Source organism: Rhincodon typus, chromosome 5 (genome assembly GCF_021869965.1).
Source record: "Rhincodon typus isolate 14 chromosome 5, sRhiTyp1.1, whole genome shotgun sequence".
NCBI classification, from domain to species: Eukaryota; Metazoa; Chordata; class Chondrichthyes; order Orectolobiformes; family Rhincodontidae; genus Rhincodon; species Rhincodon typus.
Window position 1 is genome coordinate 110206073 of NC_063336.1, and position 14960 is coordinate 110221032.

Consider the following 14960-nt stretch of genomic DNA (forward strand, 5'->3'; position numbering starts at 1 on the left):
CTGGTCATGAAGTTATGAAAATTAGAGAGTTCAAGTCAATCAAAGATCTGTCTCTTTCTTCAAATGCCTCAGAAATAGCTGTCAATCAAAGTCACTACTCGTGGCTGAAACGTCCTGCCAGGTAAGACCAGGAGGCTTTGATGAAGCTCAAACAACAGCAGATCATCTTTGACACCTTAGAGCTACCTGGCTCAATACTGAGTTCTAGGCATCAGTAGAGCATTCTGATAACTTAGCAGAGATGTCAGGAGAAGTGGTGGTGAGGTAAACTTGCATTCAGTGTACATGTGAAAGCTAACATTATGTCTCCAGATTATGTTTTTATAGGTAGCAGGTATCTGAGAATTAGGATTGGGTCAAAGGTATATCCCTGGGTGGGTGGGGGAGGGTTCCATCCAAGGTAAGTGAAGAGGAAGCAAGTGAGACCATTGTAAGCGATGAGAGAGGGATGAGGACAAGAGGAAAAAAGATCAACGCTCCCTGTAATTCTTATTCTCAGTGCATGGACATTTGGAGGTCTGTGCATGGCAGTGACCTCTGAAACTGGCATTGATACGCCAATCGGCATGTGCAAAACCTCAGAGGAATCTTGGAACCGCTAAGAGGAGAAACAGGGAACAACAGTGAAGAGCAAGAACTATTCACAATATCAGTCCACATGGGAGGTAGGGATGGAGGTCAGGATCAGCCCTTCAATGGGAATAGGACTCAGGGAGCAATAGGTGTGTCAATGGACAGGTTAAGCTTGGAGAGGATTTGAGGGGAGACAGGAAAGATGGAGGGAACTCTACAGGAAGGCTGGTCTGCTGGGCTGATGGAAGGGAGGGAAGTACCGGATTGGATGATTGCTGATTGGATGGTCTCAATCTTAGTACAAAGAGGTCTGAGGAGCTCCTTGCAATTATTTATTTACTCCTTGGAAGCAGACTTATACCAGACTCGAAACGTCAATTCTTTCTTTGTCGCCAACAGATACTGCCAGGCCTGCTGTGTTTGTCCAGCATTCTGTGTAATTGTTTCACATTTCCAGCAAACATGCTATTCTGTTTTCATCCTTATATTTATTGTTCGAGATAAGGATGTAGAAAATGCAGTGGAATATTTTAAAAGATGGTTCATAGGAGAGAAAAGAGCATCTCTTCCAAACCCAGTTTGGAGCCAGGAGCTGACAGGGGACATGCCAGCCTTCTTCATGGAGTTGTAGCGTCAGTGGAAGCCACTTACTTGATTGTCACTGCTAAAATATGTGGCCCAAGATCCTGTAGTCTGTAGAAATATTGAGGATCTGACCATTCCCCAAACCCTGCCTCTGGAAAATTGCAGCTATTTATTCCCTTCACAGATGCTTCTTGAAACGAACACAGAAATTGCTGGGAAAACCATGCAGCACCCATGGACAGAGAGCAGAGTTAACGTTTCAGGTTCAGTGACTCTTCTTCAGATGATTCCTGATGTATTAAGCATTGTGTGAATTGAACAGAATTACAACTGTGCCAACATTTCTACTGGAGCCATAAGCTTTTCGGAGTGCACTGTGTGCTCCCAATGCACAATAGCATTAAAGATGACCACCAGGAGCTTTTTGTCCACGTGCAGAGTAGCCAGCATGGCCCCTGTCCTCCAGCAGGGGACTGACCAGTAGTTCACAAAGGTTCAGCATATCTTCCCAACTTGCAGATTGCAGGCCCCTTTCTGGTTTTTAACTCAGTATGGGATCCGAATTTTGAAATCTGAGCATTGCTATCCAATAATGTGCTCATTAACTGGGTACACGATTGGCCAGATCATGGGACAGATCAGTTTGTACAATTTGGTAAGTCTGTTATTTTGTGGATCAATAAGCATCATAAATTCCAGATTGGAATTGAATCACTTGCTTCATGGACAAGAGGCTCCATGATGTGTTGGCTCTGATCTCACATTTTTCAAAGAAATGCTCTAATTCTGCGCTGTGTGTATCTAACACCATCTAGTGGCAGTGCTGGCCTTAAATAGAGCCTTTTCGAAATTTAACTACTTTTCATGAACTCACACAAATTCACAACTGGAGGAAATCCTAATGAACCGGCAGGTTAGTTCAGGTCAAGGACATGCTGGTAAAAATTTTTGTGTGAATCCACAGGAATTCATCTCTTCCACACTGAATCTAGCATTACAAGAGAATGAATTGAAAAGTTCAATATAAAACAAAAAAATCAATTCGATCCTAGGCACCTACCATGCTTTGCTCCTGTGATACTGTATAAAAGGTTTGCACTGTATAGGTAGCATATATTGAACTAAAAAGCACTGCATGTTTCGGTACTTCAAAGGCTTATGAATCATTGAAAATCTGAAATTACTGCATGATTGAAATAATTTGTAAGCAGTAAAAGGTGACTTTTATCCAGAGATTGTTAAATTTTCGAAGGTGGTAATAGTGGAGCAGAAAACCTTTTATTAGGGAACAATGGGTGCTTTGTGTCAACAGTTAGAAAACTGAAAGAGACTTTGGAATATTATTAGAGTCGACGTTCAATGTATCCAACCAGTACAAAGCACGTCAATGAGGCCAATGGAATATTGAACAAGATAGTGAAAAAATTTCTTCACCTCTCTCTGGGTAGAGACGTTAGATGGCCTTCCTTACCTGTAACTAACTCCAAATGCAGGGCAAATTAGAAATTCTGCCAGATCTTCTGGAAATCCAGCCTTTAGTTGCTGGCTTGCCAGCTTTCTACCAGTATGAGGACCCAGAACAAGGAAGTGCCAACCTGCCAAGAGCACTAACACTTGATACCACCACATAGGAAGCAGCCAGTTCAACAGCTCCCAGACTCAAGTAGCCTTCATGGAAAATGTTATGTGGAAGAGGTGGTGACTCATGGTCAGTATATCAATAGGCTTTTGGGAGACATACCCATGATCTGGCCTAAGGGTATAAGCATGTCATACTCTATCTTCCTTCAGATCACATTGCACCCTAGCCCCTTCCCATCTGGCAACCTGCCCACCTACCACTTTACACTCTCCCAAGCTGGAACCCTCGTACTGTACCCTCTAACCATCCGGCATCCTTACTCCTAAACCCCCTGCCAGCTGGCACTCTAATTAACACCATGGCACCCTATCCAACTAATACTCTGTAACCTGGCACCCTACCACTTTACCTATCTTTCACCGTACCGTCCCAGCACCCTAAAATCACACTTACCTTTAGCAGTTACGGTTTGACAGCAGCTGTCAAAGTGGGTCTTTAATTTTCAGAATACAGCAGCTGACTGCTGGGAAAGGAGAAACAAGTTTGCCTTCCTCAGACAGTCCTTTGCTATGAAATATCTGTTAGAACAGAAATATGGCTCCACATTTCTTAATGAACTCTGATTGGAAAAAAGACTCTGACCATCTGAAAATCTCATTGCATACCTAATACCTACAGCCTTTCACCATGCAATTAAAAACTATTTTTTAAATGACACTGCCAAAAACCAAACCTGCTCAATTCAAATTCTTTTTTTCTATTATTACACAATAATCAGGTTGAAACATCCATTAACATGCAGGTCAGAGGAATTCAATATGATTTCATGAAATTATTGACTGCTAATTGCAGGCTTATTTACATTTTGACAAAGGTAATGAATTGAAAAGCAGAACATACCTGTATATTGAATTGCTCTAAGATCATGTTGAGTTCTTCTTTCTTTGTAGAAATTATATGCGCTGGGAAAAAGTGAACTTTAAATTATTAAAGGATTTTGCATAACAGGCAGTTTTCATCAAAGATCTGTATTGTATAACGTGTTTATCTATAGGCTAAGAATGGACCTCACTTTTTCTTTTCATTTAGTTGACAGATGAGTTATGTATTGGTATATTGTGCATACAAATTTAGAGAGACTATGCTCTCACGTCAATTTGTACCATATTTTCTACAACATTTGCACTAAAGCACGACAAAAATCTTATATAATAATTTATTATACAACGTTGAAAATGTGTTTGCTCTCTTCTATTCCATCCTGGAACAAAAGTGGCACATCATTTAATGACAAAACATTCTCAGAGTTCTATTAGAGTTTGCAGTTATAAAGAGAAGAAGTTATGGTTTTCCTCACTGCAACTGAGCAAAATTGTGTGATGATCAGGCTCAAGATTATGCCGCATTATGATAAATTAAATGCAGGCAGTCCTGGGTTGTGAACAGGTTCTGTTGTTGAGTCTATTGGCAAGTCGATTTGAATGCAAATCAGACCAAAATGCAGAATAATACAAAATAGCCATTCATAAGTACAGGAAACATTCATATGTCAGATCTTTAAAATTATACCCCTGGATGTGATCACAATTGTAAGTGCGTACATTCATAAGTTGGACGTTTGGGGACACTCTGTAGTAATCTTTCTTTTTCTGGTTGGCAAGCTAGCAATGAGAGGAGTTGAATTTAAGATAATAGCAGAATAAACTAAAGGGAAGGTGAAAACAGTGTACTTACAGAGAAAGCAGTTAAAAGTGGCATTTTGTCAGAAACTATAATTAAGAAGGGTCTTCTTTTTGGAAAAGCAAGTAATTGTTTTTATTTTTTTTAAAAAAAGGCGAGTATTGAAATAAATGAGTCTGCGATTGGGATTAGACCCAAATGGTGAAAAACCTCAGTTTGGTTATGATGAAGTCAGAAGTCATACGACACCAGGTTATAGTCCAACAGGTTTATTTGAATTAACAAGCTTTTGTAGTGCTGCTTCTTCATCAGGTGAAGTGAACACGTTCACCTGGCAAAGGACTAGTGCTGCAAAAGCTTGTGATTTCAAATAAACCTGTTGGACTATAACCTGGTGTTGTATGACTTCTGACTTTGTCCACCCCAGTCCAACACCAGTACCTCTACATCATGGTTTGGATAAGGCAAATGATTATCTACTTTCCCCTACCTGGCCAATGTCCTTATGTGATTGATCCCCTATCCATCTTTATCAGATGAAACAAAATTTTGTATTAGTAAAGGAAATGACAACAAATCAAGAAAAAAATGCTGTCATATTCAAAATGTCTTTATGCAATGTTTGTAAAAACATAATAGTGTTACATTTTGTGCAAAAAAAACTGTGCTTCTCCCAAACCACAAAGTAGCTGTTGTTTTAAAAAGAAATTCTCTTTTACCTGATTCACTCTTCAAACTGTACTGTCTTGTTCCCTGTGCTGAAATAGTTTGTTCCACTATGATGGCTTTGCCATATAATTCGGGTTTAAAAGCATCAGGTCCCTGGTTTCTCAAGGTTATTGAAATGCACGCAGAACTGCAAAATACAGAATGTTAAGATCTTTAGTTTAAATATAATCGCTCATTCTCTCAAACACTCCATTTAACTTTGATCACATCCACCATTCATTTAGACTAATGGCAATGGAGGGCTTGCGGCGAATGGACGCAGGATTTTTATAGTAAGTGCATGTTGGGCCCTACATGGTCTCCAGTAATATCAAGATAGCGTCTGCGCTACACGTGTACTTTGTCAATATGAAGTCTGCTGAGTGCCATCTGAGTAAAGGGGAATGCTTTCATGTGAAAATTTATTTTTTCCTTAGTTTCCAACACAGTTGTTTGAAAGTACATGAAGAAAGAAAAGTAAAAAAAACAGATATAATTTATTTCCTACATCTTCTTTCTTTTGAAAGCACATATAAATTTTTAGCTTTGACTTTCCAGTTGTTAAGATGTGAGAATGGAGAATGCGAAGTTCGTTATGTGAAAATTTTCGATGGCATGCATGTGTATAATCAAGCATTTGTGCAGATGATGGTTGAATAGTCCAAGTGGTAATGCATTTATCTTCCCGACACTGTGAATTTCTTAGAAATTCGCTCTTGGAACATGGGTATTGCTGGCTGGCCAGCATTTATTGCCTGTCTCTAGATACCCCTGAACTAAGTGGCTTTGCTGGGCCATTTCAGAGGTCAGTTTGAGCGTTAACCACATTGTTGTAGGTTTGGAGTCACACGTAGGCCAGACCAGGTAAGGATGGCAGATTTCCTTCCCTGAAGGACATTAGTGAACCAGGTGGATTTTTCTGACAATTGGCAACAGATTCATGGTTGTTGGGAGATTCTTAATTCCAACTTTTTTTTAAAAAATGAATTCAAATTCCATGATCTATCTTGGCAGGATTCGAACCAGAACATTAGCAGAGTTTCCTCAATTAATAGTCCAGCGATAATACCACTAGGTTATCACCTCTGAGTCTTTGGGATTGTAGATTCAACACTTTATAAATTTAAATGAAAATCAACAAGGATTGCAAGATGAATTAAAAGGGCAGATAAAACAAAAGGCCAGATTTTCCAAGGAGAAGCAACCTTACACTGATTGCCACTCTGCGCCCTCCTATTTTTCAAAAGGAGGGAGGTCACCATGTTTTTCATTCACTCGTGGGATGTGGGCATCGCTGGCTAGGCCAGTATTTATTGCCTGTCTCTAGTTGCCCTTGAGAAAGTGGTGGTGAGCTGCCTTCTTAAACTGCTGCATTTCACGTGCTGTATTTTGACCTATTCCCTCTCGAATTCCAGGATTTTGACCCAGCAACAGTGAAGGGATGGTGATTTATTTCCATGTCAAAACAGGAAATGGCTTAGAGTGGAACTTGGTGGTGTTCCCATGTATCTGCTGCCTTTTTCTTTCTAAGTGGTAGTGGTCATTTGTATGGAAGGTACTGTCTAAGGAGCTTTGATGGATCTTGCAGTGCATCTTGTGGATTGGAAAATACTGCTGCTACTGAGCGTCAGTGGCAGAGGGGTTGGATGCTTGTGGATTGAGTGATTGATTAATTTATTGCTGTCACATGTATCGAGGTACAGTGAAATCTGTTGTTTTGCTTGCTATACAGGCAGATTGTACCATACAAAGTGCATCAGGGTAACAGGACAGAGGCCAGATTACAGCGTTATGGCTGTGGAGAAGGTGCAGAGAAATCAGAATTAAAATTTGAGAGGTCCATTCAAAAGTCTGGTAAGAGTGGGGAAGAAGCTGTTCTTTAATCTGTTCATGTGTGTATTCAAACTTCTATACTTCTCCTCAATTGAAGAGAGTATAACTGGGGTGGGAGGAGTCTTTGATTATGTTGGTTGCATTCCCAGGCAGCGGGAAGTATGCATGGAGTCAGTAGATGGAAGGCTGGTTTGCATGATGGGCTAGGCTGTGTCCACCACTCTCTATAGTTCCTTGTGAACTTGAGAAGAACAGTTGCCATGTGGTGCCACTCAAGCGGGCTACTTTGTCCTGGATGGTATCAAGCTTTTTGAGTGTTGTTGCACCCATGCAGGCAAGTAGAATGTTTTTCAACTCACCCCTGACTTGTGTCTTGTAGACAGTAGACAGACTTTGGGGAGTCAGGTTGTGCATTACTTCCCACAGTATTCCTGGGCTCTGACCTGCTCTTGTGGCCACTGTGTTTACGTGGTGAGTCCAGTTGAGTTTCTGGTTAATGGTAACCCCAAGGATGTCAATAGTAGGAGATTCAGCGATGGTAACATCATTGAATGTCAAGGAGCATTGGTTAGATTGTCTCTTCTTGATGGCCATAGCCTGGTATTTGTGTGGTACGAATGTCAGGGCTCTGGTAGAGATGCAGTTGTAGGTGTGTGATTTAAGTATGGAGTCAGTTCAATCGTCACTCAGGAGTTGGATGATGTATTTAACAATATAACTTTTCCAAAGTATATATTTAGTTAATTTAATCAGAACCTTCTGAATTTTCTGCTGTAAGTGGATATTTTATTTTGGGTTTCAGGTGCGGCAGAATTGCTCAGCAGCAATTTTAATTTTCTGGGCAGTTTCTTCAGAGTCTACTACAATGAGGATTCTGTAGGGTCCACATGTGCAACTCCCAACTACACTGAGACATAATTTCCCATGCACAAAGCCATGTTGACAAGCCCCAATCTGTCTTTGCCTTTCCAAATACATGTAAAACCTGTCCCTCAGGATTCCCTCCAACAACTTGCCCACCACTAATGTCAGGCCAATCGGTCTATAGTTCCGTGGCTTTTCCTTACCAGCTGTCATAAATAGTGGCACCACGTTAGCCAACCTCCAGGCTTCTGGCACCTCATTTGTGGCTACCGATGATACAAATATCTCAGCAAGGGACCCAGCAACAACTTCCCTAGCTTCCCACAGAGTTATAGGGCACCCCTGATCAAATCCTGGGGATTTATCCACCTTATGCATTTTAAGATGTCCAGCACCTTCTCCTCTGTAATATGGACATTTTTCAAGATATCACTATTTATTTCCACACATTCTCCGTCTTCCGCTTCTTTCTCCATAATAAACACTGATGTGGAATACCTATTTAGTATCTCTCCAATCTCATGCAGTTGCACACATGGTCCTTCATGATGACCTCAGCCAGAGCAGGAATTGAACCCACACTGTTAGTATCACTCTGCATCGCAAACTAACTATCCAGTTGACTGAATTTGAAGACACACACACAGACACACACACGGACACACACACACACGGACACACACACACACGGACACACACACACACGGACACACACACACACATGGACACGCCTCTCTCACTCTCACTCACACACACACAAACACAAACTCAAAATAACCAGAAGAAGAGACTTTGGAACAAAAAGGATCTAAAAGTTCGGAATTTGGAAAAGCACAATTAAGTTTTTAGTTCGCTCTTTTGATCTTTTTAAGTATTCTCATTTTGAAAGAAATTAGTCAGAATTTGTTTGAACAAATGGTTCTTATCCTTGGTTTTTAAAAAATACTATTGATTCGTTATGTACCCTTCAGAAATTTTGCTCTGCCTTTTTACAAACTAGCGGAGAGTTCACCCTGTACGCTAGCACCTTACCTTACCCAATAATCTCTAGTTTGCTAAATGAAAATGTACATTTTTTGAACATTACAGAACTTTAAACTTGCTAAATTGAATATATCTGGAGGAATTAATTTATATGGCTATAAATGAAATCAATTTTTGTGTTTATAGTTTTGCCAAATAGGTGGTTCTTGTGGTCACAGATAGCAAACAAATCCAGCAGCTTCAAGGATTTAAGAACATTTATCACAGCCCAGTGATAATTTGGCATTGTATTTTTAAGAGGAGTTAGTCATTGTTCTAGGGGAGGTGATGGCCTAGTAGTATTATCGCTGGACTTTTAATACAGAGACCGAGATTACATTCCCAGGATCTGGGTTTGAATCCCACCACGGCAAATAGTAGTATTTGAATTCAATAGATATCTGGAATTAAAAGTCTAAATGATGACTGTGAATCCATTGCCAAATGTTGGAAAATCCCATCTGGTTCACTAATGTCCTTTACATTAAAGGTAAGAAAGCTGCCATCCTTACCTGGTCTGGCCTATGTATGACTCCAGACCCACAGCAATGTGGTTGACTCTTAACTGCCCTCTGGGCAATTAGGGATGGGCAACAATTGCTACCTAGCCCACGATGCCCTCATCCCATGAACAAATAAAAGGATTCATCCAGACCACTTGTGACCATTTGTTATATTTCAGACAAAGTTTTAGTAATTAGTTGCAACCAATTTCCATAACAACTACAGATGTGTCAGCTCTGAAAACCACCAAATCTGGACATTATTGCTTCAGATACCGAAAATGATAAAATAAATGAATGTGAGTTAGAATTTATGTTGTGTTGTGTTTCATGGTTAGTGCATCAATATACTTTTAGGAGGCGTGTTCATGATGTCATCACTGTATTATAGCATATGACCTAATGGTATAAAGATTGTAGACTCCAACCTTACCAGGGTCACCTGAAGCATGAAACACTGTTGAAGTTATGGTCTTGTTTGTAAGTCAATAAACTATTATTAGCCCAGACTCTTAAGTGTCTGTGACTGTAATCATTATATATAATGGTCAGCTGTAATAAATATCAATACTATGTTATCCACACCTAGTTTCTTATGTTATGAGGGATAACATAAGCATTACCACACTAGGAAAAATATCTTACTGGAAATAAAACCAACACAAATTCCAATCACCTGAAGGGTAGGTTACCTGAATTAAAGATGATCAACTCATTTTAATGTTCAACAAAAATCAATGGAAGGACTGCATAGGTGGTTTTTTGAGCATTGAGGAAGGATTTCACTTTTGTCTAAAAAGAAATAAATTGAACATATCATGATAGGATCTGATGATTATTTGGATGGGTGTCTGCTGGAGGCTTTATGTCACTCTGTACTAATAACAAGTTCAGTCCTGAACAGTGCAGACCCTCCTGCTCTGTTGTCGTTCCATCAGGTACAATAAACATAGATTCGCGTTACTATGAAATCTGGTCTTTGCTTGTACCAATACTCAAAGAACACACACAACAGAATCAAAGAGAACACATTGCTTTTTTAAATTCATTCGCAGAATGAGGCCATCGCTGGCTGGACCAGCATTTATTGTCCATTCCTAATTGGCCAGAGGGCAGTTAAGAGTCAACCACGTTGCTGTGGGTCTGGAGTCACATGTAGGCCAGACCAGGTAACGATGGCAGTTTCCTTCCCTAAAGGATATTAGATGAGTTTTTCCAACAATCGATAATGGATTCATGGTCATCATTAGACTCTTAATTCCAGTCTTTTTTTCAATCAAATTCAATTTCCATCATCTGACATGTCAGGATTCAAACCCAGATCTTCAGAACATGACCTGGGTTTCTGAATTAATAGTCCAGTGATAATAGCACTAAGCCATTGCCTCCCCTGTTTTTCCCCTAATGAAACTAATGTCTGATTTTGGAATAATTTAAACAAAAATAATTGTGGTTTCACATATTTTAGAAATGCTACCATTGAGACAAGCATACTACTAGCGGTTCATTTCACAGGATAGCAAAGTTGAGAACTTTAGCTGATGATGACTTTGGCTGATTGTTGATGCTACACTTAAACTGAGAGCATGCTGCAGGAACAGGAGGTTCTGCTCCAAGCTGAAAGCAAAAATTGAGTGATCAGCAAAACTACTGGCCATAACAAAACTGAATTATTGCATGATTTGCCTTCAGCATTGAGCCGAACCTTCTGTTTGTACAATATGCTGCTTTCTTTTCTCCTCAGTCAAAGTGCTGTATCAGCTTTTAGTCACAATCACCGTCCCTCTACTGCTCAAGGGTGAAATCCAACAGATTAGCATGGCAATGACCCATAACAGCAATGATAATTGGATAGAATACTACATTAGGTTTGAGAGTAAGAAAAGACTCAAGGTTTTAAATTTAGGTAAACTGATCCCAGAGCAATGTTGCAGCAATCTAACGTACAATAAACAGGACAGTGATAGATAAAGCTATAATGAACAGGGATAAGGTTTCAGTAAAAAAATGGTAATAACAAGAAATGTACATACTTTGAGGCCTAAATGATCTATTGACAAGAGAACTGAGAAATAAAATTCATTTAAAACTAAATGAATTCCACGAGGATATCTGTAACCACACCTAAACCTCTTTTAAAAACCATCAATTTTATTGTTGTCAATACACAGTGCAAAGAGTTCATCAAATTCCATCAGTTTGGCTATGGCAAAATGGTAACTAAGCCCTTTCTGGACTGGATTTGACATTTTTGCTTTCAGAACCAACCCTCCACATCAAGCCATCTCATTCTCTGTACACTGAATTGGGTATTCTGCATTTTCAAGCAATCTGGTACCATTAATAATGTCCAATCATTTGTACAAAAATGCATATTTCTATTCTTTGTTAAAACTCATCCTCCTATTCAACTCATTCAACTATGCATCACTCGCTGCAAAAGAGATTCTTGAATGGCTTGTTAAGACAAACCTCCAAAGATTAAAATATGAACTTTAGGCCTCTGTTATAACTATCACCTTGGTGCTTACCGTTCTGTTAGGGACATTAGCAGACTCAGTCTGCAAGGGCACTTAGAGAGAAGCTCTGGAGTCTCAGTTGCCCTGCAGAGACAGGTGGGCACTCCTGAGGCAGGTTGGCGATCATAAGGGCAGTTCAATATGGTGGCATTTACACTGTGCTGCAATGATGGAGTAAACAAATTCTACAGCAGCGGGTTTACATTAAGAAAACAGCTACCTGAAATATGCTGGCATGTGTTCAAACATTACTGCAGTGATGCAGAAGAAGTGGATCTAAAGCCATGATCCAGTTACCTTTGAGTTTCACAAAAGCAAAAGAAACATTTGCACTGAATTGAGTTGAGGTGGATGGATTCTCAGGTGCCTTATTTCATGCTATGTATCAGCCTTGAAGTCTCCAAGTGTGATGAGACTTGCACACTACAATGGCAACAAGTAATTGATTTTCGTGAAATCTGACACTTGGAAATGTGATTCACAAAAACAAGGAGCTGACAAAACCAAAGTTTCCCAGGAATTCCCACAGATGTTGCTGAACATTTTGATCCTGTAATACCAATCCTAAAACCAGGGACAATAAATGTAAGATCATCAACAATAACTCCAATAGAGAATTCAAAAGAAACCTCTCTACCCAATGGAATATGGCACTTTCTATCACCCAGTACTGGAAGCAGAACATATACTTGCCAGAGAGGGAGTACAGCACAGCTTCACGAGACTGACTCCTGGAATAGCATTATTTTCAAATGAGGAGAAATTGTACTCATAAGAGTTTAAGAAGCACAAGTGGGCACTTCACAGAAATATATAAAATTCAGACATTAAAACACAGGGATGATGTTTCCCCTGGCCAAGGGTCTCCAGGAGAGACTGAGGGTATGAGGTACGCCATCTCAGACTGAAATGAAGAGAAATTTCTTTACTCAGAGGCTGCTGAATGTGGAATTCTCTACCACACTAGATCACTCAAGGCTAAAGGTGTCACGGTGCATAGGGAGAGTGTAAGAGAAAGGCAGTGAGTCAGAGGATCAGCCATGATCATGTTGAATAGTGGTGCAAGCTTTATGGGTCAACTCCAGCTCTTATTTTCAATGTTTCTGCATTGTCTATGCATTTAGGAAAAGCTAGGTAAATACAATGAAGGAGAAAAGAATAAAAGGGTATGGCTGATAAGAGGTTGATGAAATTGAACGGGAATAGACTTACATATGATATAAAAACCAGCAGGACTTGATTCTAGTAATTATTTGAATTACCTCTCTCACATCAAATTAAGTCTGCATCGGAGAGATTTCAATTAGTTTGACACGTGATACATGTATGACAACTCGTCAAAGAGTTTCTGAAAGTACATTTGGGGTAATTGTTCCCTCTGGGGATTGGCAGCACAGATTGGGGTTCTGCTGGAGCTGACCAATGAAATGCTAGGCTCCCTGTGTAACTAAGAACAGCTGATGGGATGGAGAGCCAATTGGCTTGAGATGAGGAGCAAGCTACAGTAACTACGAAGGATGCTTTAACTCAAAGGTGGCCTCTCCTCCATTTTTATTTTAAATTTAAATAGAAAACAGAAAAGGCAGCTGGTCTGTTATTGTGGGAGAAGGATATTCCTCTACAGAGTTTTCTTTGGCAGTACTTACACCTAGCTAGAGCCTGTGGACCTGACCCAATCACTTGCCTTGATCCTGTCCCAGGATTCTTCAGGCAGTTAAACTACTTTCCAACACAGTCAACTCTAGTTAACAAGCACCAAATGAGTCTAAATGGCTATCCACCTTATGAAGGTGAACCAGAAGATCTTTGAGATGTCCCGTTAACTTTGATTTCTGTCCATGGATGCTACTAAACCTACTGAGATTTTCCAGCAGTTTCTGTTTTTGTTTCTGATTTCCAGCATCCACAGTTTTTGTTTTGCATTTTTTTTTAATTTAATGAGATGCCAGCACAGGAGTCAACTTGTTTAAGTATTAGATCGTTTAAGCGTATTTCTTTCTGAAATCCAAATTAGCTGCATCAAGTTATTTCCTCCTCTTCACCTGACAAGTTAACCTTATCTTTTATGGGCCCTAAAAGATCATAGAGTCTGGAGCATCAGATTTCCTCTGGTTGAAGAGTGAGATTGTTCCTCCATATGGGACCTAGGACAGGACATTAGGGTCCAATAACCAAAGTCAGGGAGACCACACGTTCAGGTCGGGGCCCAGGCCAGGAGCAGCAGTGGGACCAATGATCTTTGTCCCCACCTCCACATCCCACCATTCCACACTTTGCCCGTTCCATCACTCTGAACATTTCAGAACAAGGCGGACACTGAGAGATATAAAGGCTGAACTCTGGCCCCTCTTCAATTCTGTACCAGTCAAGGATTTGCTAAGCAAGCTCCCAATCAAAGTCATCAGCTCCAAAAGTCAGATGTACTTTCTATGGTTTCATGTGTATTGTGATTCACCAAAGTACACAGATTTAATAGTTAGTATTCCAACCATCACAAACAACAGTCTAGATGGTTAATGCATCTCTTGGGAGTTAGTTCTTTGTAAACTGAATATACCTTTGTGTCAAAATGATAACATAAATTAAACCAAGAGTCTTTCCAGGCCACAAAAATAAAGGTATAAAAGCGATCGAGGTGTATAAGATAGAGAAATGGAAAAGATAAAGTGAAAATGCTACTTTGAATTAGTGTCCAACCAGTGGGACTATAGATTTAAACTTGCTAATAGTACATTTAAAAGTAACTACAGGAACTTTTCCACTATACTTTGGTTAACACATAATGGATTTCCAAGGACAATAGTGAAGGCAAAATCCTGCAAATATTTATGATACAATGAGATGCTGAAATGGATATGGGGAAACGAAGGCTCTTTCTGGATAAAACATTATGTGGCCCAAATTAATTAACCCATCAAGTAATTGCTTTGAGAGTGAAACACCATCAGAAAGACAGATGAGTTTTATTTTGAACACAGCAGGCCAAGCAGCATCAGAGGAGCAGGAAGGCTGACGTTTCGGGCCTAGACCCTTCTTCTGAAGGAGGGTCTAGGCCCAAAGTGTCAGCCTTCCTGCTCCTCTGATGCTGCT

General features: G+C 40.0%; 1 protein-coding gene across 1 annotated transcript in view; it reads right to left on the bottom strand.

The window, feature by feature from the left end:
• Window positions 1–14960, bottom strand: part of LOC109936086 (structural maintenance of chromosomes protein 6-like) — a 105406-nt gene that overhangs the window by 69315 nt on the left and 21131 nt on the right. The window contains exons 5-6 of the mRNA XM_048597115.1: window positions 5140–5276; window positions 3641–3702 (exon numbers count right to left, since the gene is read on the bottom strand). Coding sequence (XP_048453072.1) covers window positions 3641–3702; window positions 5140–5276 — 199 coding nt within the window. The remainder of the gene's footprint in view (window positions 1–3640; window positions 3703–5139; window positions 5277–14960) is intronic.